The 27452-nt window shown below is 56.7% G+C and overlaps 2 protein-coding genes across 7 annotated transcripts; one reads left to right on the top strand and one right to left on the bottom strand.

The window, feature by feature from the left end:
* Positions 1-777: 777 nt before the first annotated feature.
* Positions 778-12470, top strand: LOC308547464 (5-hydroxyisourate hydrolase-like). Of its 3 annotated transcripts, none has more exons than XM_081117870.1 (4): positions 778-893; positions 10290-10429; positions 11577-11712; positions 12218-12470. In XM_081117870.1, exons 2-4 carry the CDS (start codon positions 10299-10301, stop codon positions 12305-12307), a joined length of 357 nt encoding a protein of 118 aa, XP_080973996.1. In that variant the 5' UTR covers positions 778-893; positions 10290-10298; the 3' UTR covers positions 12308-12470. The 3 variants fall into 3 exon arrangements, with proteins under 3 accessions (XP_080973996.1, XP_080973995.1, XP_080973994.1); XM_081117869.1 differs by lacking the exon at positions 778-893 and adding an exon at positions 9633-9693; XM_081117868.1 differs by lacking the exon at positions 778-893 and adding an exon at positions 9665-9966.
* Positions 4027-27452, bottom strand: DRC4 (dynein regulatory complex subunit 4). Of its 4 annotated transcripts, none has more exons than XM_081117865.1 (11): positions 27353-27433; positions 25521-25598; positions 23689-23886; positions 22936-23142; positions 21064-21118; positions 20053-20258; positions 19377-19544; positions 18965-19051; positions 17115-17324; positions 14531-14596; positions 4027-4124 (listed from the first exon to the last, which is right to left on the bottom strand). In XM_081117865.1, the coding sequence occupies exons 1-11, from the start codon at positions 27353-27355 to the stop codon at positions 4086-4088; spliced, it is 1317 nt and encodes a 438-aa protein (XP_080973991.1). In that variant the 5' UTR covers positions 27356-27433; the 3' UTR covers positions 4027-4085. The 4 variants fall into 4 exon arrangements, with proteins under 4 accessions (XP_080973991.1, XP_080973990.1, XP_080973993.1 ...); XM_081117864.1 differs by lacking the exon at positions 4027-4124 and adding an exon at positions 11305-12853 and having other exon boundaries at positions 17115-17318; positions 27353-27452; XM_081117867.1 differs by lacking the exon at positions 4027-4124 and adding an exon at positions 11305-12853 and having other exon boundaries at positions 27353-27430.

Raw genomic sequence — 27452 nt, 5'->3', positions numbered from 1 at the left:
AGGGGTGTCAGGTCCTGCGACTGGGAGGTTCCGCCGGGGATGCGGGGGGCCCGCCGTCCGCTCCGCGCCCGTGAGCGCGGCGAGGGCGCCCCAGGGTCCGCGCTCCTGGGCACCAGCTCGGGGTCTCAGGAGCGCGGAGGGGTCGCGGCTGAGAGTGAACCCACCCCACCGCCCCTGGGTGCAAGCGCAGCGCGTCACCGCGCGGGGCGGGGTGTCCTGTTCGAAAGGTCTCCCTGGGAAAGCTGGGTGCCCGGGGGTCAGCCCCGCCCCCGAGAGTCGCGGAGGAGCCCCCGAGAGAGCGGAGGCGGTCACGTCAGTCCTGGGTCACGTAGGTCGGGGAAAGTGCCACCTGAGAGAGTGGTGGGCCCTGTCGCGTGGACTCTGGGTCCTGCCCGAGAGTATGTCACACGTCGCGGCGCTAGGGAAGGAGGAGGGCGCCTCGGGGAGTCGGCGCGTCCCGGCAGAGCGGCAGCAGCGGCGCCCGCGCGCAGGTGCCGTTCCCACGGCGCACACCGGGCGGCGGCAGCGAGCAGCGCCTCCCGCCGGCGCGTCCTGCGGCTGCAGTTCCCACGGCGCACACCGGGCGGCGGCAGCGAGCAGCGCCTCCCGCCGGCGCGTCCTGCGGCTGCAGTTCCCACGGCGCACACCGGGCGGCGGCAGCGAGCAGCGCCTCCCGCCGGCGCGTCCTGCGGCTGCAGTTCCCACGGCGCACACCGGGCGGCGGCAGCGGGCGGCGCCTCCCGCCGGCGCGTCCTGCGGCTGCAGTTCCCACGGCGCACACCGGGCGGCGACAGCGGGCGGCGCCTCCCGCCGGCGCCCCCTGCAGCGCGGGGCCACCGGCCGCGAAGCCGCTGCTCCTGCGCCGCTGAGAACTAGGACCCCCGACCACGCCCGTGAGTTTCCCGGGTCCCTTCTTCCTAGAACCATGAAAAAAGCGAGACAGGCAGGCGGAGAGCGCGGGGGCGAGTCCAGGCTGACTCCGGGTTTTCCGCGCCCGCCGACGCCCCCGGTGCCCCTCCCGCCGCGTTAAGAGCTGAAAGCCCGGCGGTTGGAACGGGTCGCAGACGCCGCCGCCTCCCTGCCCGCGATTCCCTCCCACGGGGACGGCGAACCGGGCGAGCGGCGGTTACGACGCCACGGGGTTGGCCGCTGGCCGAGGCGGACGGACCACAGGGGGCCCTCGGGGCGCACGAGGGACGCGGGCGGAGAGCGCGGCGGGGAGACCGTGCCCGGGGCGGGCTCCTGGCGCGGGGCGCGGGCGGCGGGCGGCGGGCGGCGGGGACGGGCGGGCGGCGAGCGGGCGGCGAGCGGGCGGCGAGCGGGCGGCGAGCGGGCGGCGAGCGGGCGGCGAGCGGGCGGCGAGCGGGCGGCGGGGATGAGCCGCGCCTCGGGGCGGGTCCTGGGGCCACCGCTGCCGGCGTCCGCGGGTCGCCGCTCTTCACCCGTCGCTCGTAAATCGCTCTTTAAAAACTTCCATAATTTTGCTAAAAATCAGTAGTCTTCCTCCTTTAGATCCCAGAATTCACCATCTAAAGTGCCCCCCTTTGAAAACGTGGGCAGGTGTCGTATCGAGAGTTTCTCAGATAAACTACCGGGGGCACAGTTTCACTTAAAAAAAATTTCTGATTTCTAAAGCACCATGGGTCCAGGTCTTCAACTCATCTAAAAATGCTAAGAACTCTGTTACAATTTTGTTTAATCATTAATGGACGTATAACAAAAAGAAAATTTTTAACTCTTCACATTACCACATTTCTTCATATTTTCTTCCATGTTTTAACTATTTGTACATGTTTTTGTAGTTAAACTGATGTCATTTTATTGTTGCATGATAGCTTATTTACCCCAATAACTCTCAAAAATGAACTTTCAGATTATTTAAAATAATAGGATTTAGTAAAGTGAAAAATAGATAACATGCATAAATACACATCCTTTACAAAAAGTAAGTTGTATATAATCAAAGAAAAGTCACAATGGCAACAAAACACATAAGATGCCTAGGAGTGATCTTAACAAGAATGTGCACGATCTGTATGAACAAGATTTTTAAATGCTACCCAATAATAGAGTCTTGAACAATGGGAAAGTAACATTGAATTTTTGAATAGAAAAAACATAATAATGTCAATTTTCCAAAGTTGACTATAAATTTGATATGATTTGATTAAAATATCAGCAAGATTTTTAAGATTAAGGCAAGCTCGTTTAAGTTCACATGTTAAAATGTAAACATAAACCACATAAAAATAATGTAATAATACAGGAGACTTGAGGGCAAAAAGCATTAGTAGAAATAAAGAAGAGCACTTTGTGTGAATAAGTTTAATTTACCAGGAAGATCTAAATTCACAAGCACTTTATAACATAAAGTCAAAGTATATAGAAGAGAGCTACAAGGAAAAATAGAAAAATTTATAATCATGAAAAATTTAACACACCTCTCATTCAGACACAGAGCATACTTCTTTCAGAACCAATAGACTCCCACAAAACATTCAGTAAGAATGTGGAAAATGTCGAATTGGATTCAACATTCAGATAATCCGCTGCACCCAACAACTTTCCCTGCTGAACGGCACTAAGGTGTTATTCCCAAGATGCACACGAGATGGCAGCAGAGAGGCACACTGGGATTTTTTTATTTTTTTTTTCTTTAAAGTGTCTTTATTGATTTCAGAGAGAGGAAGGGAGAGGGAGAGACAAACATCCATGAAGAGAGAGTCATTGATCAGCCGCCTCCCGCACGCCCCCCACTGGGGATCGAGCCCACAACCCGGGCATGTGCCCTGACCGGGGATCAAACCATGATCTCCTGGATTCTAGCGGCTCAACAGCTGAGCCTCGCCCCTCCCGGCTTGAACGTTTTTTTAAGTGACTATGAAGCAAGTTTCAACTTCAAAGGATTGAATTTATATGCAGTATGTTTCTTGTTGTCATTTCAGTTAATCTAGAAATCGGGAACAGAAAGTACCTAGAAACTCCTTCTATTTAAAAATTATGAAATACACTTCTACATAACCCCCAAAATAAATCACAATTCGAGTTAGAAAATAATTTGAACTGAATGATAATAAAAATACTAAATTCCAAAACATGGAAAAATATACGGCTTTAAATGGACATATTTTATAACAGTTTTTTGTTGTTAATCCTCAGTCAAGGATTTTTTTTCCACTGATTTTTTTCCTTTTGAGAGGGAGGGAGGGAGGGGGGGAGAGAGGGAAAACCATCTGTGTGAGAGAGACACAGTGATTGGTTGCCTCCTGCACACACCCGATTGGAGTGGGAGGAATGGAACCTGCAACCTAGGTACGTGCCTTTCACCGTGAATCAAACCCACGTCCCTGCGGATGCACAGGTGGACCTCTGACCACTGGGCATACCAGCCAGGACTGAACATATTTTTAAAAATAAAACTGAAAATTCAAAAGTTTTGCACCCTTCTTAAGAACATAGAGTTATAAATTATATCCACAGAAAATAGAAAAAAGGAAATGAATGCCCATAGAGTCGTCTGGAAGGGCACAGACGCAAAACCATTGCAGGTTTTACTTCTTGGGGTAGAATTCTGAATAAGTTTTATTCGCCATTTTCATCTTAGGGGGCAAGTACCACAGGAAACGAGACAATTTTAAAGGAATAAGCTAGACTGTTGTGGTGAGAGCACGAGAAGCCTGTCCGTGCTCAGCCAGCCTGGTCCCGTGTCGGTCTGAAGAGGGTGAAGACTGTTTCTGGTTGCTTAGCTCAAAGTGGCTGCTTCTCATTGCCCCTCTCCCTGTGAAACGGCAGGCGTCCCACAGAGGGAGCTGCTGGGCTCTGGGCCCTGGCGTGGGCTGAGCCTGGCTCTGACATTTATAAGCTGGTTCTTTGGAACATGGAGCAGACCTCTCGGGGCCTTTGTTTTGTCACTGGTACAGCTTCCTACTTTCATTGCGCAGAACATTCGTTGCTGAAGGACCTAGGTCTGGACTCTGCCTCCAGGGGACCAAGGCTGGGCCCGGCAGTGCTCAGGGAAGCCGCGCACTCGGGGTTCTGCATCTCAGCCTGGGGTGTGCTCATGAAAAGTGTCCCACAGGAAATCCTCACCCAAAGGTATTTTTTCCTTTGACTTTTTTTTCTTCCTTTGAGACAGCAGAAGGGAGGGAGGGAGGGGGAGAAAGAGAGAGAGAAACATCAGAACATCATTGCAGGAGACACATCGATTGGTTGCTTCCCACACACACTCTGAATGGGGCCAGGGATCGATCCTGCAACCCAGTTATGTGCCCTTGACCGGAAATCAAACCCACTGCCCTTCCGTGCGCCGGCTGGTGCTCTAACAACTGAGCCACACCAGCCAGGACTGCCGTGCCTCTGGATTCAGGAAAAAATCCTGCTGGTCGTCGGCTGCTTGCCTCATGTCCCAGCACCATTTGTTTTATAAGGGGTAGTTTTGCAACTGATCTGAGGAAACATCTTTATCATACTAAATTTAACCGTGGATTTGGGTCACTTACTAACCTCCTATTCTTTTTCATTAATTCGCATACATCTGATTGCCAAAAACGATGAGGTGATATTTGATGTATAAGATGTTTTGGAAAATGGTGAAGCAGAGTGAAATGCAGGTTATTTAGGAGAAGTGCAGCACCCTTGCGAGGTTATTTTTTGTAAGGCAACCCCAAGAGCAACAGGACATGCAGGGGTGGGGTGGTCCACAGGCTCCTTTGGAACCTTAATGTCTCAAGCTAAGGCAACGTTCCCTTCTGAAAACCAGGCTTTTCCACTGAAATCTCCTAGGAAGAAATGGGAAAGAACTATAGGTTCTTCCTTAGCTTCTTTTTTCTTAACTAATAGTTTAAAATCAACACGCAAAATGCTAAACTGTGGTTATCTTCATTTCCACCTTTGGAATGGTAAATAAAAGTTTTACATCCAGAAGCTAAATTAGTACACTGTTCTATATTTCATTGATAAAATCATTCGGTCCAGAGAATGTTACTTTACATAAATTGTTAAATCTTATTTCAGGACAGGGTGAAGTAGCTGTACTTCCAAAAGTTACATCCTATAAAATATCTGATTATTTGCTTATGTGGGGGAGAAACACACTTCTCTCTAAAGTCAAGGTTCTTTTCTGGTCTAATAATCAAATAGATATGACGCAGATTAAGAACAGGAAATAACCAAATTAGCCAGCCGGTGTGGCTCAGCGGTTGAGCATCAACCCATGAACCTGGAGGTCCCAGCTCGATTCCCAGTCAGGCGCGTGCCCGTTGCGGGCTCGATCCCCGGTAGGGGGCGTGCAGGAGGCCGCTGATGGGTGACTCTCACCGATGATTTCTCTCTCTCCCTCTCCCTTCCTCTCTCTGAAATCAATAAAAACATATTTGAAGGAAAAGAAAAGAAAAAAGACAAATTTAAGACATACGTGGGTATGGGAACCTCACATTCATGAGAGAGTCAGGGACCCCCACACGCAGGAGCGGTTCAAAGACAGGAAGGAAATGTGGGAGTACAAGACATTCTGAGCCGTGAATGCTACAAGGGGCCCAGCGGCAGTTTGGTCCCTGGCCCTGGCTGGGCCCGTGTGAGGCCACCAGTCAGCGTGTCTCTTCCAACCAGTGTCTCTCCATCAGTCCCAGGGTCCTGAGCAGTGTATGCCGTATGTTTCACCTGCATGACCTTAACTCCACGAGGCAGAAATTCCTCAGCCACGTGCCCAGATATGTCAGCAGAGTGGTTCAGCAGCATGACTGGATTACTGCTCCCTGTCACACAGTCCAGACACAGAAGCCTCAGCTGCCAGGCAGCGTCGCCAGCACACAGCTCCCTCTGCCTTTCTGCTCGTCTCCCTGAGACTGTGTGTGTTGTCCTCCTAGCAGCAAGGGGGCTCCTGCATGTCCGGCATCACATTCGTCCAGCCAGAAAGACATGGAGGGAGGAGGGCAAGAGCGGTGCACATCTCTCCATACCAGGAGCTCCCTCACGAGCCAGAATGTGGTGCATGGCCACTCCTGGACAGAAGGTATTTAGGCCACAGGGTTATAGCTCAGGGGGTCACACAGCAACAATGGCAGAGCTGGCACTGGCCCCATTAGGCCAGACCCTCGTGCCTGCTCTTAGCCAGCCCATGGCCCTGCCAGAGGCATGGGGATGATTCTGGGTGAGGCCTACAGGCCACACAAGCCTGGATGCCTTGGCTGGCCTTAAAGGGCTCTAACCTAGACCTATCTGTCTGGTGCTTACTGGGCGTAAGCCCAGGGACATGGGGTCTGGATTCCTCAGGTTGGCCCTGCTCAGCCACAGAGAATGGTGACAGGCGGCCACCTGGTTGGGGCATCTGGGGCCCTCAGCTCTGAGCTGCTTTCTTTTGGGGAAAGGAGGTAGGGCCTTGGCCTAAATTCCAGGGACACGCTGAAGGCAGTGGGCCTTGGATTCAAGTCCCAAGTATCTCCTTCTCAGTTCTGTTTCCCTCATCGAAATCAGAGGTCACAGTGGCACCTGCCTCCAGAGCTGCGGTGCAGGTTAAGGAGTTTGTCTGCTCCTGTCAGCCTTGTCCTGTAGACATACAGAGCAGACAGCTGATCAGGTAGGGAAGTGGTCAGACCTACCTATTTATCATCTATGAAAAGGGCACAGGGATTTTTGTCCCATGGCATGGGATGAGGCTAACACAGGGACACCCAAGCTAGATTTGAACCCAGACTCATCTAACTTCAGAGAACCTACTCTCTCTGCTCTGGGAGATGTAACCTAAAAATAAAAATTCTTTTGAAATGGCAAGGCCGCTGTTGTTGGGCCTGCCACAGTTGAGAAGCCCTCTCCTCTGGATGAAGCCCCTTGATCCCAAGACAGAAATGCCAGGACACAGAGGGAGAATGGCAGGGTTTCATGCCTTCGTTCCCATAACAGAAATGTGGAGGCACATCTCTCATTTAAATGGTCCCCAGCGATAAACCCAGCGCTGCTCCCGCGGTGATGGCGCGGATGTCAGGGTCTCACCGGGGCGTCAGGCATTCCCACTGAGCTCCACTTACACTTGCACATGCCTGACCTAGGGTAGAGAAACTTGCTCCCCTTGGAGACCGAATCAGAGGGCACCTGACAGAGAGATCGGGGCGCTGACTGGCGGCGACGCTGCAGCCTCTGTGGCTGACAGCCGGTCAGGGCCTGAGGGTCCGTGGTCAGCACAGCCTCTTGCTGCCGTTGCCGCCGCGTCCCACCAGCGGCGCACCGAGGAGCCGGGCAGCGGGCGGCAGCCGACAGGCACACCCTGCGGCGGAGCGGGCACCCGCGCCTCGGAAGGGCCGGCCTGTGGACACTCCTGCAGGGGGAGGGGTCGAGGCCGGTGTGCGCTGGTCTCCAAGTGCCCAGATGGGGCACCGGGACCAAGCACGCGTGTCCTCCGCTCGCCCTGGGCGGGCCGGCGTGTGCCCGGCGAGGCGGCTGGGCTCGCGCTCTGGAGGACGGAGCCGGCCCCTGCCGCCAGGCTCCGGGCGGACAGCAGCGTCTAGAACACAGCCGAGGCGGGCACCGCTGAGAAGATGGGGTGTCGGTCAGCCCTGCCGCACTCCCCTCGCCCTGCCCTGGGCCAGGACGGGGCGGACAGCGCCGGTGGTGGCTCTCAGCAGGACTTCCTGCTGTGCGGGTGGCCTGGTCCTCGCGTCACAACTGTCCTTTCTCCTCGGGGCCGCCGCTGGCCACGGCGCCGGGACGCTCCTCGCCCCCCACGGGCCGCGGGCCGGGCGGCGCCTCCGCGGTCCCGGAGCAGAGCCGGGCCCTCGCCGGCCCCGCCCGCCGGGGGTCTCGGCTCGCGGGCGGGGCGCAGCCCGGGTCCCCGCGCCCTGGGGCGGCGCCGTGGGCGCGGAGCATCGCGCGCCTCACGCTGCAGGCGCTTCATGGTTCTGACGTGTTCTCACGTTTTATTATGTTTGTTTGAATCCAAAGACGGGCCATTTGAACACTGACTATGACAGTTCTCTAGTAAGTGAGGGTCTCGAAGAAGGGCACCTGTGCACAACCTGCCCGCAGGTGCTAAAGGGGGCTCGGGGCGCGGCCCGCTCGGCCTCCCGTCGGCGGCGTTTCCGGGGCTCACGCTGCCCGCTGGTGGCGCCGGTTCCCAGAGGCCGGCCTGAGCTGAGGGCCCCGGGCCTCCCTCCGGAGGGCCGCCCGCCCCGGCTCCTCGGCTCCGGGTGCAGCCGGGTGGGGCCGGGCGGGCCGGGGGCGGGGCTCGTCACTTGTCCCCCGGGGACAGCCTGGGACGGCCTGGTCCCCCGCACACGCAGGTGTTCGCCGCAGCAGCGCGAGCCTCTCTGGGGTCACCGCCTGTAACCCGAAGACCCGCGGGGCGTGCCGGGCGCTCCCGGCGAGGGTCCCCCTCGTCCCCCCGCGGCCGCTCCCGCCGCTGCTGCAGGGTCAGCACCCGGCCCGCAGGGCCCGACCCCGAACCCGCGGGCGATCGGAGCTCACGGTCAGTCATCGGGGAACGCACGTCGGCAGGAAGAAAAGGTCCCCGAACCCAGAGCAGCGCCGGCCACGGGGATGGATCCCCCTGCGGGCCACCGGGCAGCGGGGCCAGAGCGGGGCCGGAGGGCCGAGGGGCGCCGGGGCGGCCGCAGGAGGCCAGGGTGGGCGGGCAGCGCGACGAGGGCGACAGCTCATCCCGTCTCCTCGGCGGAACCGTCTCAACCTCGGGAGTCGTTCTGCCCCTTCTCACAGAGCGGAGACCCAGGCGCCGTCCCGCGGCCTGCCCGGCCGTCCGGGCCCGCCCCGAACCGGACCCGAGCCCGACCCGAACCGGACCCGAGCCCGAACCGGACCCGAATCAGACCCGAGCCCGACCCGAACCGGACCGGAATCAGACCCGAGCCCGCTCCGAGCCAGACCCGAGCCCGACCCGAGCCAGACCCGAGCCCGCCCCGAACCGGACCCGAGCCCGCCCGGAGCCCGCCCCGAGCCCGCCCCGAGCCAGACCCGAGCCAGACCCGAGCCCGCTCCGAGCCCGACCCGAACCGGACCCGAGCCCGCCCCGAGCCAGACCCGAGCCCGACCCGAGCCAGACCCGAGCCCGACCCGAACCGGACCCGAGCCCGACCCGAACCAGACCCGAGCCCGCCCCAAGCCAGACCCGAGCCCGCCCCGAACCAGACCCGAGCCCGACCCGAACCGGACCCGAGCCCGCCCCGAACCAGACCCGAGCCCGACCCGAACCGGACCCGAGCCCGCCCCGAACCAGACCCGAATCAGACCCGAGCCCGCTCCGAGCCCGCCCCGAGTCAGACCCGAGCCCGACCCGAACCAGACCCGAGCCCGCCCCAAGCCAGACCCGAGCCAGCCCCGAGCCAGACCCGAGCCAGCCCCGAGCCAGACCCGAGCCCGCCTCGAACCAGACCTGAATCAGACCCGAGCCCGCCCCGAGCCAGACCCGAGCCCGACCCGACCCGGACCCGAGCCCGACCCGAACCGGACCCGAGCCCGCCCCTTGAGAGGCTCCCGTCAGACTCTCGCTGCTCGGGCGAGGAGAGAACCCAGGCGGGCCCGCGGCTCCCGGCGCCCGTCGGCTCGTCGCGGACCCGCGCGCTGAGCGGGCAGCGCCCGCGAGCCCCAGAGCCCCGCCCCGCCCGGCCCCGCCCCTGACCGGGCCCCGCCCCCGCCCGCAGGTCCCCTGGATTTCACTTCCGCCCTGGGAGGAGCCTCCGCGCCCCGCAGGTCTGTGCGCCCGTTGCCCTCCTGGGCCCCCTCCCGAGAGAAGTCCCTGGGGCCCTACCGGTGGCACCGAGATGGGCCCCCACCCCCACCCCACCCCCAGTGGGGTCAGACACTTGGCTCCTGGGTCCTGGGAGGTGACAGGCCGGACGGGGCGGCGCCGCTCGGGTGGTGGCGGGCGCGGGGTGACCGCTGGCGGCGCCGGCTGTCCCGAAGCTGCTGGGCATGAGCTCGGGGGCTGCCCCGCGGCTGCGCTCGCTCCAGCGACACCTGCAGGTAGGGCCCGGGGCTCCTGTCCCGTCCGCGTGGGGCTGAGGTCCGTGAGGGCGACACGGAGCGGAGTTGTGGGAGGACAGGGAGACCCGCTGTGTGCCAGAGGCGCACCCGTCAGTGGCTGGCGGAGAGGAGGGAGCCCTAGTGGGGTGGGAGGGGGGCCGGTCCGTGCGTCCACACCACGGCCTCACGGGGCTGGTCAGGAATTCCCCACCCCCATCCCAGCCGCACTCTGGGACTGTCCGCCTGGGGCCGTTTACTCTAAGGTGTTGCCTCATTCGGCTGGTGTGGACACAAGACATCTCTGTCCCTCTCTCCTGGCCTAGGGCAGAGGCATGGAGCCAGTCAGCAGCCCGCTGACCACACATGTGCTGGACACTGCCTCGGGGCTCCCAGCCCAAGGCCTCTGCCTCCGTCTGTCCAGGCTGGAGGAGCACGGCCAGCAGTGGACTGAGCTGAGGGAAAGGTAGGATCCTGGTCGGGGGCAGCACTTGAGTCCAGACCAGCTCCCCTCAGCACAGGGTGGGTCCTGAGCTCTGGCCTGTGACAGGAGCAAGGGGAGGGATCCCTGAAAGCCGAGGAGTGTGGCACTGAGGACTGATGGCAGAGCCCCCACAGCCCCAACTCCTGGAGCTTGTTTCAGACCACGCAGCCCCAGCTGCCACAGCTCACACCCGAGGGCTGGGCTGGTTAAGGCCTGAGGATGAATCTTAAAGGCTTCGCTGTCACAGGCAGCAGGTTGAGCACTTTATTTCTGTTCTTTTATTCTTACTACACCTTAATGACCCCTTTTATAGACTGGAATACTGAGGCAGCCAAGAGGCAAGGTACAATCCACACCACACCACAGGGTGGATCCCTTGGGAAGCCTCGCTCCTACCCCATGCTTAGCTCTGCTGGGGGTGTAGGGGCGGCCAGCCCATGCTGGCATTGTAGTGCTTGGGCAGATGCTCCATCTTGAGGGAGGCAGGCTCTTCTGGAGGTGGCAGTGGGGAGCTGCGCCCCAAAGGTTCAAGGCCTGAGGATGGAACTCGTCCCCTCCCTGTTCAGCCCCTCACAAAGGCTGGGGGTCCAGGTCCCATCTGAAGGTCAGCTGTGGTTTTAGAAGAACACATGTAGTCCCTTGGGGGGGGTCACATGAACCCATTTCCAACCCCTAAAAGTGCTGGTATGTGACTGATGCTCTCTGTGACCACAGTGCAAACACACTTGCAAGCACAGCTGGTGGGATTGGTGGTCTGAGCACAACTGCATTGGGGTGCTCGGTGCATCTGGAACAGGGACTGACCCAGAAAGCCACGCACAATATATTAAATGAAAAGTCCAGGTTATAAAAGAATATGAATAGTGTAATCCATTTTATGTTTCTGTAAGTTTACCAATAAGCATACGTATGAATAGAGAAAATCTGGAAAAATATAAGTCAAATATAGTGATTATTGCTCATGGGGTAGATTGTGGGAGGTTTCCCCCCTTCCTGCTTCTCTGTACTGTACAACAGCTTCCAGAACCCCAGGTCCTAGAGTTTGTCCCAAGTCAGGCTGCAGGGGCATCTGAGGCTGTGGAGACCCAGAGAGGCAGGCAGGAGTGCACCTCATCCCCTCCCCCACCAGCTACACCAACCCGGATGGCCGCTGCCCTGGGCTCCTGCTGCCAGGCCAGATGAAGGCGGGCACCTACAAGCTGACCTTCGACACTGAGGGCTACTGGAAGAAAAGGGGGCAGGACAGCTTCTACCCATATGTGGAGGTGAGATCCATGGACTGACAGGGAGGGTAGAGGCCTGTGATTCACCATTACCCCAAGGCCCTATAGCAGGCAGTGCCCATCCCCCTCTCCCAGGGCGCTTGCTGGCAGGCCTTGAACTCCCAGGAGAAAGGTGTCCCTGCCCTGCCCCTAGGTCAGGCTGCGTGGGGCAGGGTGGAGGGTGACTCAGCCCCTGTGGACACAAGTGTTGACCAAGCCCTATCCAACTCACTGGGCCTAACCTTGCTGCCTTCCCCTTCACCTGGCCCTGTTCAGGGTGGATCCCTTGGGAAGCCTGGCAGGCCCAGGGGCCCTCAAGCCAAGCACTTTCTCTGGAAAAGATTCAGCCTTGTCCACAGCTCTCACCAGGTTTCCAGCCCTCCACTGGGCTCTGGCTGGCCTGGGGCTCCCCAGGAACCGGCCCCCGGCCCACAGTCTGGGCTTCTGGGATCTCCCTGGGAACACTGGGGCTAGGCCCTCACTCCCTCTTGGTACCTTCTGTTCTCAGGTTGTTTTCACCATCACAAATGAGACTCACAAGTTCCACATCCCCCTGCTGCTGAGCCCATGGTCCTACACCACCTACAGAGGAAGCTGACCGCCAGCTGGCCAGCGAGCACCAATGCTATCACCATGGCCTGAGCCACTCCCAACCCTCCACAGTGGGCTCTGTGCTCCGATTTCCTGGGGGAGGTTTTGGCCCCCAATTCCCCAGTGGCAGCTGTGACTCAGGCATCAATAAAGTCGGTGTGGCACCTGCAGGCTGCTATGGTCACTGGTGCTGCCCAGCCTAAGGTGGGAGTGGGAGGGTGGACGGGCTGCTGGGAGGGAAGCAAACACCCACCCATGGCCCTGGAGCTGCTTCTGCCAGTCGTGCAACAGGACACACAGCAAACATGAAAGCCTTCATTGCTGACCCAACAAATCCAAAACACACCTGCTGTCTGTGGTGTGTAAAAGGGGGTGTCATGCAGGGAGAAGTCCTGGGTGGGGGCTACGTTGGGGTGCTTACAAGTCCAGCGGGCCCCTGGCCGAGGGTCTGCCCCATCACAGCTGTTTCTAGGGGCTTGAAGCCCACATTGTCCAGGGGGATCCCAAAGGCCAGGAGCTTTGCCTCGTAGGTGCGCAGCAGGTCGTTGTGGGCCTGTAGGGACAGAGCAGTGTTGGGAGGGGCAGAGGCCATAGCAAGGGCTCACCTGTGGGCCAGGGCAACTCCAAGGCTGACCCTTGCTTAGGCCACCCAGCTCTGTGCAGGGGGTGGGGTGGAAAACCACAGAGAAGTCTGGTGGAGAGTGCAGGTGACCCCACCCATCCCGGAAGAGCTCGGGTCTGGGCAGTGGCGCTGCCAGGGCCCACGGACATGGTTTCTGTTCCCTCTGGGTGAATTTCACAGGATGACTGTAAGGCTTTGAAGAGGTGATGCATCAGAAGTGCTTGGAACCTGGCTTGACTCAGAGCAAAAGCTCCAAAGGGTACATTATCCTGACCATCATCAAGAAAAGGCTTCGGGGCTTGGGGTCAAGAGTTAGAGGGTGAGCCCAGCCGGTGTGGCTCAGCGGTTGAACCAGGAGCTCACAGTTCAATTCCTGGTCAGGGCACACACCAGGGTTGTGGGCTTGATCCCCAGCAGGAGGCGTGCAGGAGGCAGCCAATCAATGATTCTCGTCATTGATGTTTCCATCTCTCCCTCTCCCTTCCTCTCTGAAATCAATTAAAAAAATATTATTTTTAAAAAAGAGTGAGCCCGGCCAGGCGTGGCTCAGCAATTAAGCATCAACCTAGGATCCAGGAGATTGCAGTTCGATTCCCAGTCAGGGCACATGCTGGGGTTGTGGGCTCAATCCCCAGTCCGGGCTGTACAGGAAGCAGCCGATCAATGATGACTCTCTCATTGATGTTTCTATCTCTGTCTCTCTCTCTCCCTTCCTCTCTCTGAAATCAATAAGAATATATTGAACTGGGGTCAAGCTCCAGAGAGAACCTGAAGGCTGGGCCTGGTTCTCACCCTTCACTGGGGTACAGGCCTCCTGACAATCAGATGCAACTATGGGAATCCTCCCAAGAGCTGCACAGACCATTAGATGGCACCAATTTTGTGTGTACAAGTATCAGGGTATCAGGGCATCCAAGGGAAGGGTCCAGATGGGCATGTGAGGCGGGGGGGGGGGGGGGGCCAAGGGAAGGCCCAGCACAACAAAAGCCTTCATCTTGGGGCTGCACAGCCTAGGGCTCATGTGTGACAGAACCAGCAGGTGACGCCCACCCCACAAAACTATGGGCACATCTGAGTCACTCGTGAGGTGGCTGCTCTTGGTAAATGCATCCACAGGCAGCTCTGTGTCTGCATCTACACAGGCAAAGTCCAGACAGAGCTGTAGGCTCTGCCAGAGCCAGGGGCACTGGGTGCAGGGCACAGGCCTCTTGGGCTCATTGGACAGACAACAAGGGGGTCACGGCATTCACTGCCCCTCCCCAACTGCAGGAGGCTTTGGTGCTAATGCACATATTTGGCAAAGAAATGGCAATGCAGCTCTTGTTAGACTTACAAAGGAGTCAGAAAAGCTTAGACCTGTAACTGTGCACTGCTTGGAGGAGCATGGGAGGCCCTTCCCAGAGGCCAGGTCAACTCAGTGGTGCAACAGTGAGGGTCAGACAGGGAAACCAGCTGCCCTCCTCTACCAGAGGTGCTCCAGGCCAGCCTGTGAGGAACACCAGGGAGGGGACCTACCCCAAGCCACAGGCAGCTGGCCCTCAGTCTAAGGTAGGTATCACATGGTCCTGGGTGGGGGCTGGGCCCTGAGAGAAGGGGGGCTCCTCATACCTTGCAGACCCGGGCCAGCTCGTACTGCAGGTCCTTGATGGCACTGTTCTTTGACTCCAGAACATCCTGAGGACAAAGATGCAGATGTGAGTTTGAGACCTGTCTTTGGAACAAGCCAGACAGGGCAGCCGTGGGTCTGGTGTCTGTGGGCTCTAGCAGTGACCCAGACATCCAGGGAATAATGACCTGGCCTCATCAACGTGTGTCCACATGGGGAGCAGGCTGTGTGGAAAGGTCTCCCAGGGAGAAAGGGAGACAGCACATGCCTCCAGAAGGAGAAAGGTGCTGAGAAGCTAGAGGGGGGCAGGCCTGGCAGGCTCCAATCAGGAAAGGCAAGAGCTGACCCACACCCTGGCCCACAGGTGCAGCTGCACTGACCCTCATGGGTGGGACTGCTCTTTATTCCCCTCATCACACCACCGGCGGTTCACAAAGAAATAGGTACAAAGTCAGAGATAAGCCCCAGATCCAGGACCACAGCGCTGCCAGCCCAGACAAGGCCCCTGCTATGTGCCTGCAACTACCTATCACAGGTGACTCCAGTCCCACAGGCACTGTGGGTCCCACAGGCACTGTGGCCCACTAAGCCAGGACACATGCACAACCTCACCTCTGCCTTCCCCAGCCCCTCCTCAATTGGCGACAAGTCCATCCTGCCTCAGCCTTTCCTGTAGGTCTCTGTGGACTCTTGGATCCAGTCTGTCGTGCCCAGAACCTTCCACGGTCTCCCGCTGGCCCCATACTTGGGGGTACAGCTGACAGCTTCAGAATCTCCCCCACCCAGTTTGCAGCAACAAGTGCTAGCTGCAGATCTCAGCTGCAGGCTGGGTGGTGGAGGCGAGTGGCCTGAAATGCTTTAAATACAGATGTGGCCCGGCCAGTGTGGCTCAGTGGTTGAGCATCGATCAATGAACCAGAAGGTCATGGTTCAATTCCCAGTCAAGGCACATGCCCAGGTTGCGGGCTCGATGCCCAGTAGGGGGTGTGCAGGAAACAGCCGATCAATGACTCTCATCATTGATGTTTCTATCTCTCTCCCTCTCCCTTCTTCTCTTTGAAATCAATAAAAAAAAAGTGTTTTTTTTTAAAAAAAATGAAATAAAATAAATACAGATGTGGTGACCTGACAGGTTCATCCACTGGGCCTGGGGTGGTGTGAGCCAACAGGGCTCATGTTCAGCTGAATTGCCTGTCGAAGAATCACCTTAAAAATGCTTTCTATTGCCCTGTCTGGTTTGGCTCAGTGGTTAGTGTCGGCCCGTGGACTGAAGGATCTTGGGTTCAATTCCAGCCAAGGGTGCCTACCTTCACTGCAGGCTCGATTCCCAGCCCCAGTCGGGGCACATGCAGGAGTCAACCATTCAATGTGTCTCTCTCACATTGATGTTTCTCTCTCTCTCTCCCTTCCACTCTCTCTGAAAAGCAATGGAAAGAAAGAAATGCTATCTGTTGCCCTGGCCAGTGTGGCTCAGTGGTGCCAGCCCATGGACCGAAGGGCCACAGGTTTGATTCTAGTCAAGGGCAAGTACCTGGGTTGCAAGTTTGATGCCCAGTCAGGGCATGTGCAGGAGGCAACCAATCAATGTGACTTTTTTTTTTTTTTTTTAATATATCTTTATTGATTTCAGAGAGAGGAAAGGAGAGGGGGAGAGACAGAAACATCAATGATGAGACAGTCATTGATCAGCTGCCTCCTGCAGGCCCCCGACTGGGGATCAGGCCCGCAACCCAAGCATGTGCCCTGACCAGGAATCGAACCCCGATCGCCTGGATCCTAGGTCGACGCTCAACCGCTGAGCCACACCCGGCCGGGCTCGATGTGTCTTGTGTCTCTCTCACAAGGGTTTTTTTTTTCTCTCTCTCTCTCCCTCCTTCCCTCTAAGATCAATAAAGAAATTTTAAAAATAAATGAATTTATTTTTTAAAAATGCTGCCTGTGCTACTTCTTAGGATAAAACACACCTGTACCCAGATGGTTAGGAGGCCTCAAGCCGATGACCCAGATCTGCTTCTCCGTGAAGACCCCACCTAGCCTGGAAGGACCTATTTCTGGGACAGGCCTCTGGATGGAGACATGGAAGCCAGCTGCACACCTGTGTCTGTCTCCCAAGTTCCAGGGCCTGGCAGCAACAGGTCACCCAGCTGGCTGGGATCTGAGCCTTAGCCACACCCCTGGACTAACTGCCCGGGTGGAACACAGCTCAGTGGCTTCCCTGAGAGTGCAGGAGACTCAGCTGTCCCCTGGGCCTGTGTCTGAGTTTGTCATCAGATAGCTAAGGAGCTCAGGCCCAGAAGTTAAGAGACCCAAAACCTGACTAAGGGCTAAGCTGAACCCATCCTGAGAAATGGAAGCAGCACTAAGCTTGGGGGCTCAGAGGGAGCAGGGAGACCCAGACAACAGCAGACCCAGTGAGTGTGGGGAGCCCCTCCCTGAGGCTGAGATTCTCCACTAGAATGACAGAGGCTGGACATGCTCGGGCTTTCACCATGAGACAAGTGACTCCTCAGCCAGAGCCCAGGCCACCTAGGGGGGCAGTAGCATGGGCATCACCCAGCTCCCCCCAGGAGCCCATCTGGAGCCTACCTCCAGCTTGCGGGACACCAAGGTCAGGGCCGCGGGGTCCAAGTTGGAGGCAGCCAGCACCTCGTTGAGCTGTAGCTCCTTCTTCTCCACGGCAGCACCAAGGGCCTGCAGCTTGCGCTCCAGGATCAGGTTCTTGAAGCCCGTCTTCTGCTGCACCTCCAGGATGGCCGAAGTGAACTTTCCGTAGAGCTCATCCCGCTCCCGCTGCACCTGAGGAGACACCTCCCCTGGGCCATCTCTCTGGCAAGAAGCCCTCCCACTTCGGCCCTTGGTCCAGAACACACCTTTCACTGTGCCAGGTGAGCCTGTAGTGTCTACATTGCCTGCACCCCCACTCTCTGCAACAGAATTAAAGGTGTGCAGCTGTACACACCTGTAAGGCAGAAGGAAAAACCAGCTGGATCCTCCTCTAGGAATGTATATCAGGAAGCAAGAGGCCACCTGGTTAGAAATGAACAGGCCACAGCGGGATCGTGCTGGCCTTGTCCTGGGTTTGGGCAGTGGGCTCGGAACAGATACGTCCCTGATCACCACACATGAAATCCAGGGCATCAAACTCTAGCAAGCAATGTTTGGGGGTGGGGGCCTCTTGGGGATTTACTCTCCATCAGCCCTAGATCCTGGAACCCCACGTGCTGTCATGTGCCCCACACAAGAGATCTGGAGCAGGGCCCTGGAGCCAACTGCCTGTCAATCAATAAAAGTGCTTTTTCATTTCCTAAGTCTGTTACTTTTAACTGTGCACTGTAAAACAACCAAGACGCTGTGGAAATGTGAAAAGTGAACACCCCTTTACCCCACCTCCAGAGGCCACCATGCCAACAACTGGTGACTCCTCCCTCAGGCTGCCGTAGCCTACAGGCCCCTCCGAGGCGCCTTCGAGGATGAGTGCAAATCTGAGGTGCTCATGGGTGTTTGCGCATGTCGGCGGGTGGCGCCAGGCCATGGCACACCCTACACTAGCAAATAGCTCGCAAAGGTGGAAACACTCTGCCCTGGGCAGACCCTGGATACTGCAAGGAGAGGCCTCTCAGACTCGCTGGAAATCTCAGAAAAGCACACTCAATGAGACACTCTCCAAACACATCAGCAAAATTTGGAATTTGTGAGAGCTGGTGCAGGTGGGAAGTGGTCCCTTGACACTTTTGGTGAGATTATAACTAAGAACAGCCCTCTGGGAAGACTCTATCCAAAATCTGAATGCAAAATACCAGGTGGCCCAGTAATTCCGCCACCAGCACTGGCTTCCTAAAGAGACACTACAGTTGCACAAAGATGAGCTGTGACGGCAGAGCCTGGAGCAGGGGTGTCACCGGGACCAGCTGCATGAGTGACAGCACTCGTGCGGGAGCGCAGCAGTGTCGAACGAGGCTGTGTGTGCAATCAGGAAGGCCTCACAGCAGACACCCCCCCATAAATGCACTGCATTGAGGGCAGGAAGTCACACCCCTGGACACACGTGAGGGGGCGGAGTCTGGAAGGAGACTCTGAAGCTGTTACCACTTGTGAGGACCAGCGCTGAGCAGCAGGGCAACCTCTGATTTTTAGTTACACACTCAGGATTCCGTGACTTCTTTACAATGTGTATGTCATAGTTTAGTACTAGAAATCTGTACGTAGAGGAAAAAGATGCTGGCTGGAGGGGCCAGGCTACTTCTATGTGTTTCAGAAGTGAACCTGAGGGGGCAGGTGGGCAAACTGCCCCAGGGAAGTGCTCTGTGGGAGACCCCCAGGCCTTCCACAGAACGTGCCACAGGCTGTGCCTCGAGAGCTGTGCAGAACGAGGACCAGTCTCGGCCAATAGTCCAAAAGGGCCCCTCCGCACCCGGCTCAGACTGCTGGCTGCTCACCTGGACAAACCGCTGCTCCAGCACCTCATGTTCCCACTGTAGGCTCTTGAGCTCTTTCTCAGTGACTTTCAGACGTGCCTTTGTGCACTGGAGAGAAATGAGGGGGTGGGGAACAGAAGGCACTCAGGGTTCAGGCATGCACACCATGGAGGCCTCCAGATGGCAAGGCCAGAAATAATCACCAGAAAGAACTGGCTCAAAGACACAGGCGGGTTGTGGGCACTCCTGTCTCCCAGGATACACACCAACTCTACATTTCCCCCTGGTCTCCAGTCACAGAAAAGAGAGATTCAGACCTCTCCTGCCCTGAGGGCCAAGCCCTGCAGGGGCCTCAGGAGACATCTCACCGATGTCCTTTCTCTCCTGAGCTAAGGAGGAGCCAAGGAGGGAGGCGAGTGCAGGCAACACTCACAACCAGGATCTGCTTGTCCCTCTCATGGTCGCCCAGCCTCTTCTGCATCTCGCTCATCTCCTCCCGAGCCTTCTGCAGCGGGTCCGCCAGGCGCCGGTTCTGGGCGGACACCTCCAGCATCTCCTTCTCCAGGTGCTCCTCCTTCCTCCGCATATCCTCCATCTGCTCCTGTGCACACAGGCCGGGCAAGGGAGTGCTCAGCAGGCACCACCAGGGCTGCGAGCTCGCCTGCCGAGATGATCCTGCCGCTGCCACCTAGGCCTGTCTTATGTATACACACACACTGTTTTGCACAATTTTAACTTACTCTGAATTTTCTAGGAATGCAATTTCCATGAGATTATGCTTTGTTCAGGACACCCTGCAGGGCATTCTGCATTGTGGAAACTCCATCCCTGCCAGCACCTGAGTGCCAATGACACCTGCCCATGCCACCATGCTGGGCTCCACCACAGTCCTGCCTGAGCCTTCACCCACCAGCACATGCACTGTCCTCTTCACTCCCCTGCCCCACGTTAGGGCAACAGCCTGTTTTCAGCTATAGGTATAGAGAGGTTCCATTACCTGTGAATTTCAATCAAGGACAGTGAGGGGTTTTATCAAAAATATTTTTATAACGGGGTATTAGGTCTGTCGGGTGAGGAGCTGTGTCTGGGCCCCGCGTGGCTCACGGCACCTTAAGGGAGTTGATGAGGGCCAGGTTGTTGAGGGTGATGTCGTTGTAGTAGTTCTTCATGTCCGCGAAGGCCTCCTCGTGCCGCTGCATCAGTGTGCCGATCTGGCCGTTCTTCCTCTCCTCCACTTCGTGGATCTCGGTCTTTCTCCTCAGGTCAAGCTCATCCCTAAGCATCTTCATCTTTTTATCATACTTGGCCTCAATTTCTGAAAGGCAGCAGCACACACAGCAGCTTATCAGAGAACAGCCCGTAGGACCAGGCTGCACAAACACATCTGCCAGAGAACAGGGCGGGTTTTGGTGAGTTTTTCTGCTGACGCTCAGGGGACACGTTCAGCACACACCATGTCTACTGTCCTTACCTGTGGCAGCCATTGCTACTCAACCCCTGCAGGCGGCTCCCAACAGCTGAGCATCAGCCGGTCCCAGTGGTCACTAGCCATGACCCATGTGGCCATCCAGTCACAGCACAGGGCTTTGTGACTGCACCAGACACACCAGGAGCCATGGCAAAGACTATTCTAAGCGCATTGCCTGAGAGACTCAGTGACTACCGCTGCTCCTAGCCACTGATTTGTGCCAGGAGTGGGGAAGTGAGCAGTGACCACAGCCTCCCCCAGCTGACATGAAAATAATCTGTTCTGGGATTCTGAGAGGTCCATCAGCCTTGAAAACTACCAAATTCTCTCTTCTCACATATCAGGGCTGTTTTGACTTGGTTTATTAGCCCTGTGATAAGCCCTGAAGATATGTTACTTTTTTTTATGTCTTTATTGATTTTAGAGAGAAGAAGGGAGAGGGAGAGGGAGAGAAAGATAGAAATGAGTCATTGATTGGCTGCCTCCTGCATACCCCCGACTGGGGATTGAGCCCACAACCCGGGTATGTGCCCTGACCGGGAATCGAACCACAATCTCCTGGATCCTAAGTCGATGCTCAACCACTGAGCCACGCAGGGCTGGGCGGTAAGTTACTTTCTGATGGGGCTCCAATAGACAGTGAGACACTCACCTCGCACTTGCCTCTCAAAGTCGTTCCGCATCTTGGTAATCTCCTCAGTGTGTTTCTGCAAAGGCAGAAGCAGGCTGTTACCTGAGGACAGGCAGAGAAGCCACTTGCTCAGCTGTGCTGCACCTCCCTGTCACAGAAAATCCAGCTCGCAAAACTTCTGCTGCTTCTGGCGGGTCCCTCATCTCCCAGCTTGCAGACCATGCCCACAATAACATGGTTTTGATGACTTCCACATTTCGTAACTCACTCCCCTTGGCTAAAGTCAGCTCTGAGCTTGAGAAAATGTTAACAGACATTCTAAGCACTGACCGCACCCAGCCCCTTGCCTGACCTACTTGTGGTATGAAAAGTCGTGGCTACATCTACACAGACCTGCAGGCTCCTCCAGGTGCCTGCTCACCTACTCTAGCTGTAGCTTAGAGCAACATTAAAAAATATTTCAATAGGTGGTTATTATATAAAAATTCAGAATAAAAAATGTTATTTTTATAGCAGTATTTTTACACAAGAGAACTCTGACCACATAACTAATCCATATGCAGGCCTTGGGCGAGCAGACAGCCTCACATCACTGAATTCATTGGAAACCAGCCTACTGTGTGCCTGTGTCAGGAAAGACCAGAGTGTTCTTGAGGGTCCAACATTTTAGTAACCCCAGACTTTGCTGTAAACTCTGTAGTTTTACAGAGTTTTTTCCAGATCCAGTTGAGGCCGGGCTGCCTTCACATGAGACAAATGTGTTGACAAAGTCTTCTCAACCTGCAGTCAGGAAGAACCTTTGAAAACCAGTCAGACACACTCTCCCTCCCAAATCCCCCACAGCCCCAACGCAGTCAGGACCAAAGTCCAGGCCTCCCCGTGGCTTCCAAGGCCAATGAGCTCTGACCCACTTGCTGACCTTCACGCTGGCTCATCCCCCATCTCCTCTCCTGGCCAGGTTCCTGCAGCCTGGCTCAGCCCTTACCACCTTTGCCCAAAGGTCACCTTCGTAGTGAGGCATTTCCAGAACCGCCCGTAGAAAATGCAACCTACTCTGAATCCCAGCACGCCCCTCCCGCTCCACCCGTCCTCACGGCCCAGGAGTGTGCACTGTGCGCATCTGACGCGTTGTTTTGTCTTTTTTACGTGTAGCTTCTCCTTTGCCGGCCACACGTGCAAATGCATTTTGCCAGTCCTCCTCCTGTCAGAACAGGGCCTAGCACCTCACAGCCCTCAGCAAACAAAGTCAACCTCCACCTGGAACTCCCCCCACTGGCCTCCCTCAGAATGGGCTAAAAGCTCTCAGAAGCCAGGCAGGCACTCGTGAGCCCAGCTTGCATGACAACCTGCCACGGTGGCCTACGGATTGGCGTGCTGGACTCTCTAACGGTTGTGTATTTCCAAATGCACCTGACATACATCCTGGGAGAGTAGCTGGGTGTCAGGTATCAGTAGCACATGCACAGGAGCGTCCTAAGCTGATTTTCCTCATGTCCGAGATAGAATTCTGAACTTGGCTCCAAAATGGGTCTGCTTGGCTGCATGTTTTTAAAAAAATAGTTCAACCCTGGCTGGTGTGGCTCAGCAGTTAGAGTATCAGCCCATGTACCAAAAGGTACATGGTACCTGGATTGCAAGCTTGATCTCCAGCCCGGGTCCATACACATGAGGGAGGCAACTAATCGATGTGTCTTTATCACATCAGTGTTTCTCTCTCTCTCTGCCCCTCTCCCTTGCACGCTCTCTAAAAAAGCAATGAAAAAAACATCCTCAGGTGAGGATTAACAAAAAAATAAAAAATAAATATTTAATTGCCGAAATACAGGAATTTTTAAACAAAAATGTGAATTCTCAGTTGCTGTTCAACACCCAGCAGCCAGCTGATGTACCCACCAGCCGCAGGTTCTTCACCACCACCTCGTTCGCCAGCTCCTGCTCCTTGAGCTCCACCTTCAGTGCCCGCATGTCCTTGCGCAGCGTGCCCTCCTGTGTGCGGTGCTCCTTCTGGGCCAGCTTCATGGCCACAGTGCCTTCAGCCTTCATCTCCGTCAGGTTGTTCTGGTGCTCGTACAGGAGGTGCTTCACCTTCTGCTTGTAGACCTGCGGGCAAGAGAAGCACCATCTGCTCACTGGCATACACACACACGCACACCTGCTCACCCACTCACCTGCAAATGCATGCTTACCTGCTCACACACACCTGCACACACATGCTCACCCACTCTCATCCATATAATGCTCACCTACACACACACACACTCCTCCACATACATGTTCACCTATATGCATATAATTTTTTTTTAATGTTTTTTATTGATTTTAGAGAGAGAGGAAGGGAGCAGGATATAAAGAGAGAAACATCTATGGGCTGTCTCTTGCATGCCCCCTACTCAGGACCAAGCCCACAACCCGGGCATGTGCCCTGAACAGGAATCGAACTGGTGACCTCTTGATTCATGGGTTGACATTCAACCACTGAACCACACCGGCTGGGCTCACATATAATCTTTTATAATACCTTCAGGTTCCCAGTGTAAAGGACACAAACAAAGGGCTGTGACCCCAAAGCAAGGAGAGAAAATGTCCCTCACCCCGCTCGGCATCTCGGCAGTGAGCCCAGTGGGGCAGGTGGCCGGTCCAACTCACCTTGATCTCCACCTGGTGCCTCTCCTCGGCTTCCTCCATCTCCCGGTCTTTGTTCCGCAGCTCAGCCTTCTTCTCCTCCAGCTGCCTCCGCGTGATCTCCCAGAAGGTGTGGATCTTGTCCCGCTCCAGCTGGAAGTAGTTGCGCTCTTCCCGCTCTCGGTCCAGCTCCTCCCGGATGCGGGTGATGTGCCCCTCCACCTGTAGGCAGAGCAGAGCCTGCAAGGAACCCAGCAGGGCCCACCCACCTGAGGGGAGCATGGGAGAAGGGCAAGCAAGAGGCAGGGTCCACTCTCATCCATAAGAGCTGAAAGTAAGGAGATAAAACAGTACATCTGACTAGGGCATCCACAGAAGACATCTGCAAGTCACGGATATTTAGTGTCCCTCTGGTAGTCTACCCCAGGCTCCTATCTACTAGGACTGTCTCACGTGATTAGATTTTGCCATCACTCAATACATGGATTTCTTATAAACATGCAGATTTCTAACTTCTCTTAAAAATAAGAAAATAGACAGCCCTGGAGCCCAATGCCCACAGGGTAACTGTCCAGCTGCCTATCCCTCACTCCTGCTTGAACCCTGTGACCCTGGGCCCTGGGCACTTCCAAGGCGTCCATGCCTCTGCAAACCGACCACTGCAGGTCAGTGCTGTCTCCACAGGGAACAGAAGTAAACAGGGAGGTAAGAAATAGCTCAACTGTTGAGGCGATGCAGTATGCAACTCAGTGATCTCTCCAGAACACAGCCTAGACCCCACCACCCTCTGCTTAAACTGTTAGTGGTTTCCCTGCATGTACAGTCCTCACTTAACATCATGGACAGGTTCTGAAGCTTCAAGAGAAACAACTGTAAGGAAACCAGTTTCACCACTGGCTAACTGACACAATAGGAGTTAAGTTCCTCTGGCATCTAATCAACATTATAACAGTTCAAGGACCTGCTATAAAATAAATCCACTCTTAGCATCAAGGGCCCTTGCTCAACATCCAGCTTCAGTTCACATGACTCTGTCAGTCTGCTTTGTATTTATTTTTTATCTTAAAACTCTCCAAAGAGCCCAGCCGGTGTGGCGTGGCGGCTGAGCGTCGGCCCAGGAACCAAGAGGTCCCCGGTCTGGTTCCCGGTCAGAGCACATGCTCAGGCTGCAAGCTCGATCCCCAGTGGGGGTGTGCAAGAGGCAGCCCATTGATGGTTCCCTCTCATTGTTTCTCTCTCTCCCTCTTCCTTCCTCTCTAAAATCAATAAAAACGTATTATTAAAAACCATCCAAAGAAAGTAAGGGTCATGACAGTAGCAGCCGCTGACAGGGAGCCCGAGGCCCGCAGGAGAGGCACACAGGAATGCGTTAGAACACGAGGCTGGAGAGGCACCAGTTCACCCTCATGACATGCCATGTGCTACAGTTTCCAGGAGCCTTTGAATTAAAATTGTAATTATTCAAATATGTGCTCTAGCCCCTGCCTTCATCAGCATGGACAAGTGGCTTAAAATAATCCCTAACGTTTAATGGTAAACAAGAACACTCTAATGCATGTGCTGTGAACAGCTCTGTAAGCATCAGGTGAATAAGGGTAAGACTAAAAGGAAATATAAAAAACGAAAAATGGCTTTTATGTCAGAAAAAAGCATTTCCTCCCAAAGTCCTACCACCCTATAAAAAAATTCTTCAATACGGTACTTGAGAGCTTGGGAGCTGACGGGGAGTATGGAGACGGGTGGAAATGCGGGTTTGGACGGAACTGCAGGCGGCCTGGGGAGGGCAGGATGAGCACCCACCGCGGGGAGAGGGGCTGGAAGGGCACCCGCCCCCCCGACTGCACCAGCCGGCTCACCTGCTCCTTGCTCATGTCCTCCGGAGCAAGCCCATCAACAATCGGGGTGGCTTTGCCTTTCCCTTTCTTTTTGGGTGCCTTCGGTTAAGGAAGAGACGCCTGGGTCAGGAAGGGAGGCTCTGGTAACGGCTTCACCCGCGGGGGGCACCAGGAGAGGAGCAGCAGCCCTGGGGCCTCTCTCCTGCTGGACCCCACCCTAAGGCGCCCCGCCCTTGACCGCACTCCTTCTCTGCGGACCCCTCTGCGGAGAAGGGGACGCCTTCCCTTCAGAAGAGAACATTTCCTCCCTCAGAAAGTAAGGGAGGGGCGACTGACCAAATCCCCGCCTGGGCACCCGGCAGAGGCGGCCGCGGTGTGGGCGCAAAACCCACTCGGCTCAGGAGAAAGCAGCCCAATACCAGCGTCAAGTGTCACCGTGTCGCCATGACGTTTGGTGACCGCCACAGAGAAACCTGCGGAGCGCCGTTCAGTACGTGTTGGGGAAATGCCTGCAGGCAACAATCAGAGCCGGCGGCACAAAACTCCTCCAGGGCTCCGCCGGGGCCAGCGCTGCTCCCGGTCCCCGACTCGCAGCTGCCCGAGGGGAGGGCGGCGGCCAGCGTCCCCGGCCCAGGCCCAACCCTCCCCGGCCGCACTTCCCTCAGCCGTCTGTGGCCCACGGGGTGCGTCCACATGTGTCTGTGGCCCAAAGTGATGTGTCTGTGGCCCGCGTGGTGTGTCCACATGTGTCTGTGACCCAAGTGATGTGTCTGTGGCCCGCGTGGTGTGTCCACATGTGTCTGTGGCCCAAAGTGATGTGTCTGTGGCCCACGTGGTGTGTCCACATGTGTCTGTGACCCAAGTGATGTGTCTGTGGCCCGCGTGGTGTGTCCACATGTGTCTGTGGCCCAAGTGATGTGTCTGTGGCCCACGCGGTGCATCCACATGTGTCTGTGGCCCAGGCGATGCGTCCACATGTGTCTGTGGCCCAAGTGCTGTGTCTGTGGCCCAGGCGGTGCGTCCACATGTGTCTGTGGCCCAAGTGCTGTGTCTGTGGCCCAGGCGGTGCGTCCACATGTGTCTGTGGCCCAAGTGATGTGTCTGTGGCCCACGTGGTGCGCCCACATGTGTCTGTAGCATTTTTTGTGTGTCCACATGTCTCTGCAACGTTTTTGTGTCTACATGTCTTTGTAACGTTTTTATAACAAAAAAAAATTCTGTGGAAGTCAGAAAACATAGAGAAGCAGAAAGAAATAAGGAAAATCGTCCACATCCCTCACGCTAGGAGTAGGTGGAAGCACTTTGGTGCCGTTACCCAGCTGATACTCAAACCCCGTCCACTGAAATCTTCGCCCCAAAGCGCTACTTAACGCCTCCTCCAGAGTCCGCCCCTCCGCCCCTCACCCCTGGGCGCCGGGCAGTCACCGCGCCACCGGGCCCCGCGCGCCCGGAAACGGAGCCACCGCACCTCCCCGGGCAGCGAGGCCCGTCGCGGAGAGGCGGGGCCCCGCACCAGCCGTGCGCACCGCGGGCCCCGCGGGCGCGGCCTCTGCCAGGACGCCTTCACGCAGGGGCCTCCGGCCACCCTGGCCGGCCTGGGCCTCCGTCCCGCGGACTGCAGTCCTCGGGCGCCCGGCACCCGGTGCCCTGCGTGGGGACACGGCGCGCCGCAGGCCTAGGACTGAGCCCTCCACCCCGGGCGCGGCGCCCCTCGCTCAGGCCCCGGGAACCGGCCGGGCCCGGGGCTGGGCCTGCGGCCAGGCGGGGCGCGCGCCCGGGAGGGCCCAGGTCGCCGTCCCTGCGCGGGGGCTGCTCTGCGTCCCAGGGCCGCGCCGGGCTCCCGCCGCGCTCACCATGGCTCCGGGCGTCCGGACGCCGCCGCGACCCGCAGACTGAGCCTCGGCCGCCCGGGCCGCTCGGTCTCCCGGCAACCGCTGGGCGCTCCCGCGAGAG

This window comes from Miniopterus schreibersii (assembly GCF_964146895.1).
Source record: "Miniopterus schreibersii genome assembly, chromosome: 18".
NCBI classification, from domain to species: Eukaryota; Metazoa; Chordata; class Mammalia; order Chiroptera; family Miniopteridae; genus Miniopterus; species Miniopterus schreibersii.
Note: the sequence above shows the minus strand (reverse complement) of the source record. Positions and strands in the feature narration are given on the sequence as shown.

Excerpts from the sequence above, each read along its gene's own strand:
- LOC308547464 (XM_081117868.1), top strand. The coding sequence starts at position 9,916 with ATGAGCTCGGGGGCTGCCCCGCGGCTGCGCTCGCTCCAGCGACACCTG. Across the intron at positions 10,430-11,576 it reads TGGACTGAGCTGAGGGAAAG|CTACACCAACCCGGATGGCC; the intron begins GTAGGATCCTGG and ends CTCCCCCACCAG. Across the intron at positions 11,713-12,217 it reads GCTTCTACCCATATGTGGAG|GTTGTTTTCACCATCACAAA; the intron begins GTGAGATCCATG and ends TTCTGTTCTCAG.
- DRC4 (XM_081117867.1), bottom strand. Across the intron at positions 19,052-19,376 it reads GGGACAAGCAGATCCTGGTT|TGCACAAAGGCACGTCTGAA; the intron begins GTGAGTGTTGCC and ends ATTTCTCTCCAG. Across the intron at positions 14,597-17,114 it reads TGGTGTCCCGCAAGCTGGAG|GATGTTCTGGAGTCAAAGAA; the intron begins GTAGGCTCCAGA and ends CTTTGTCCTCAG.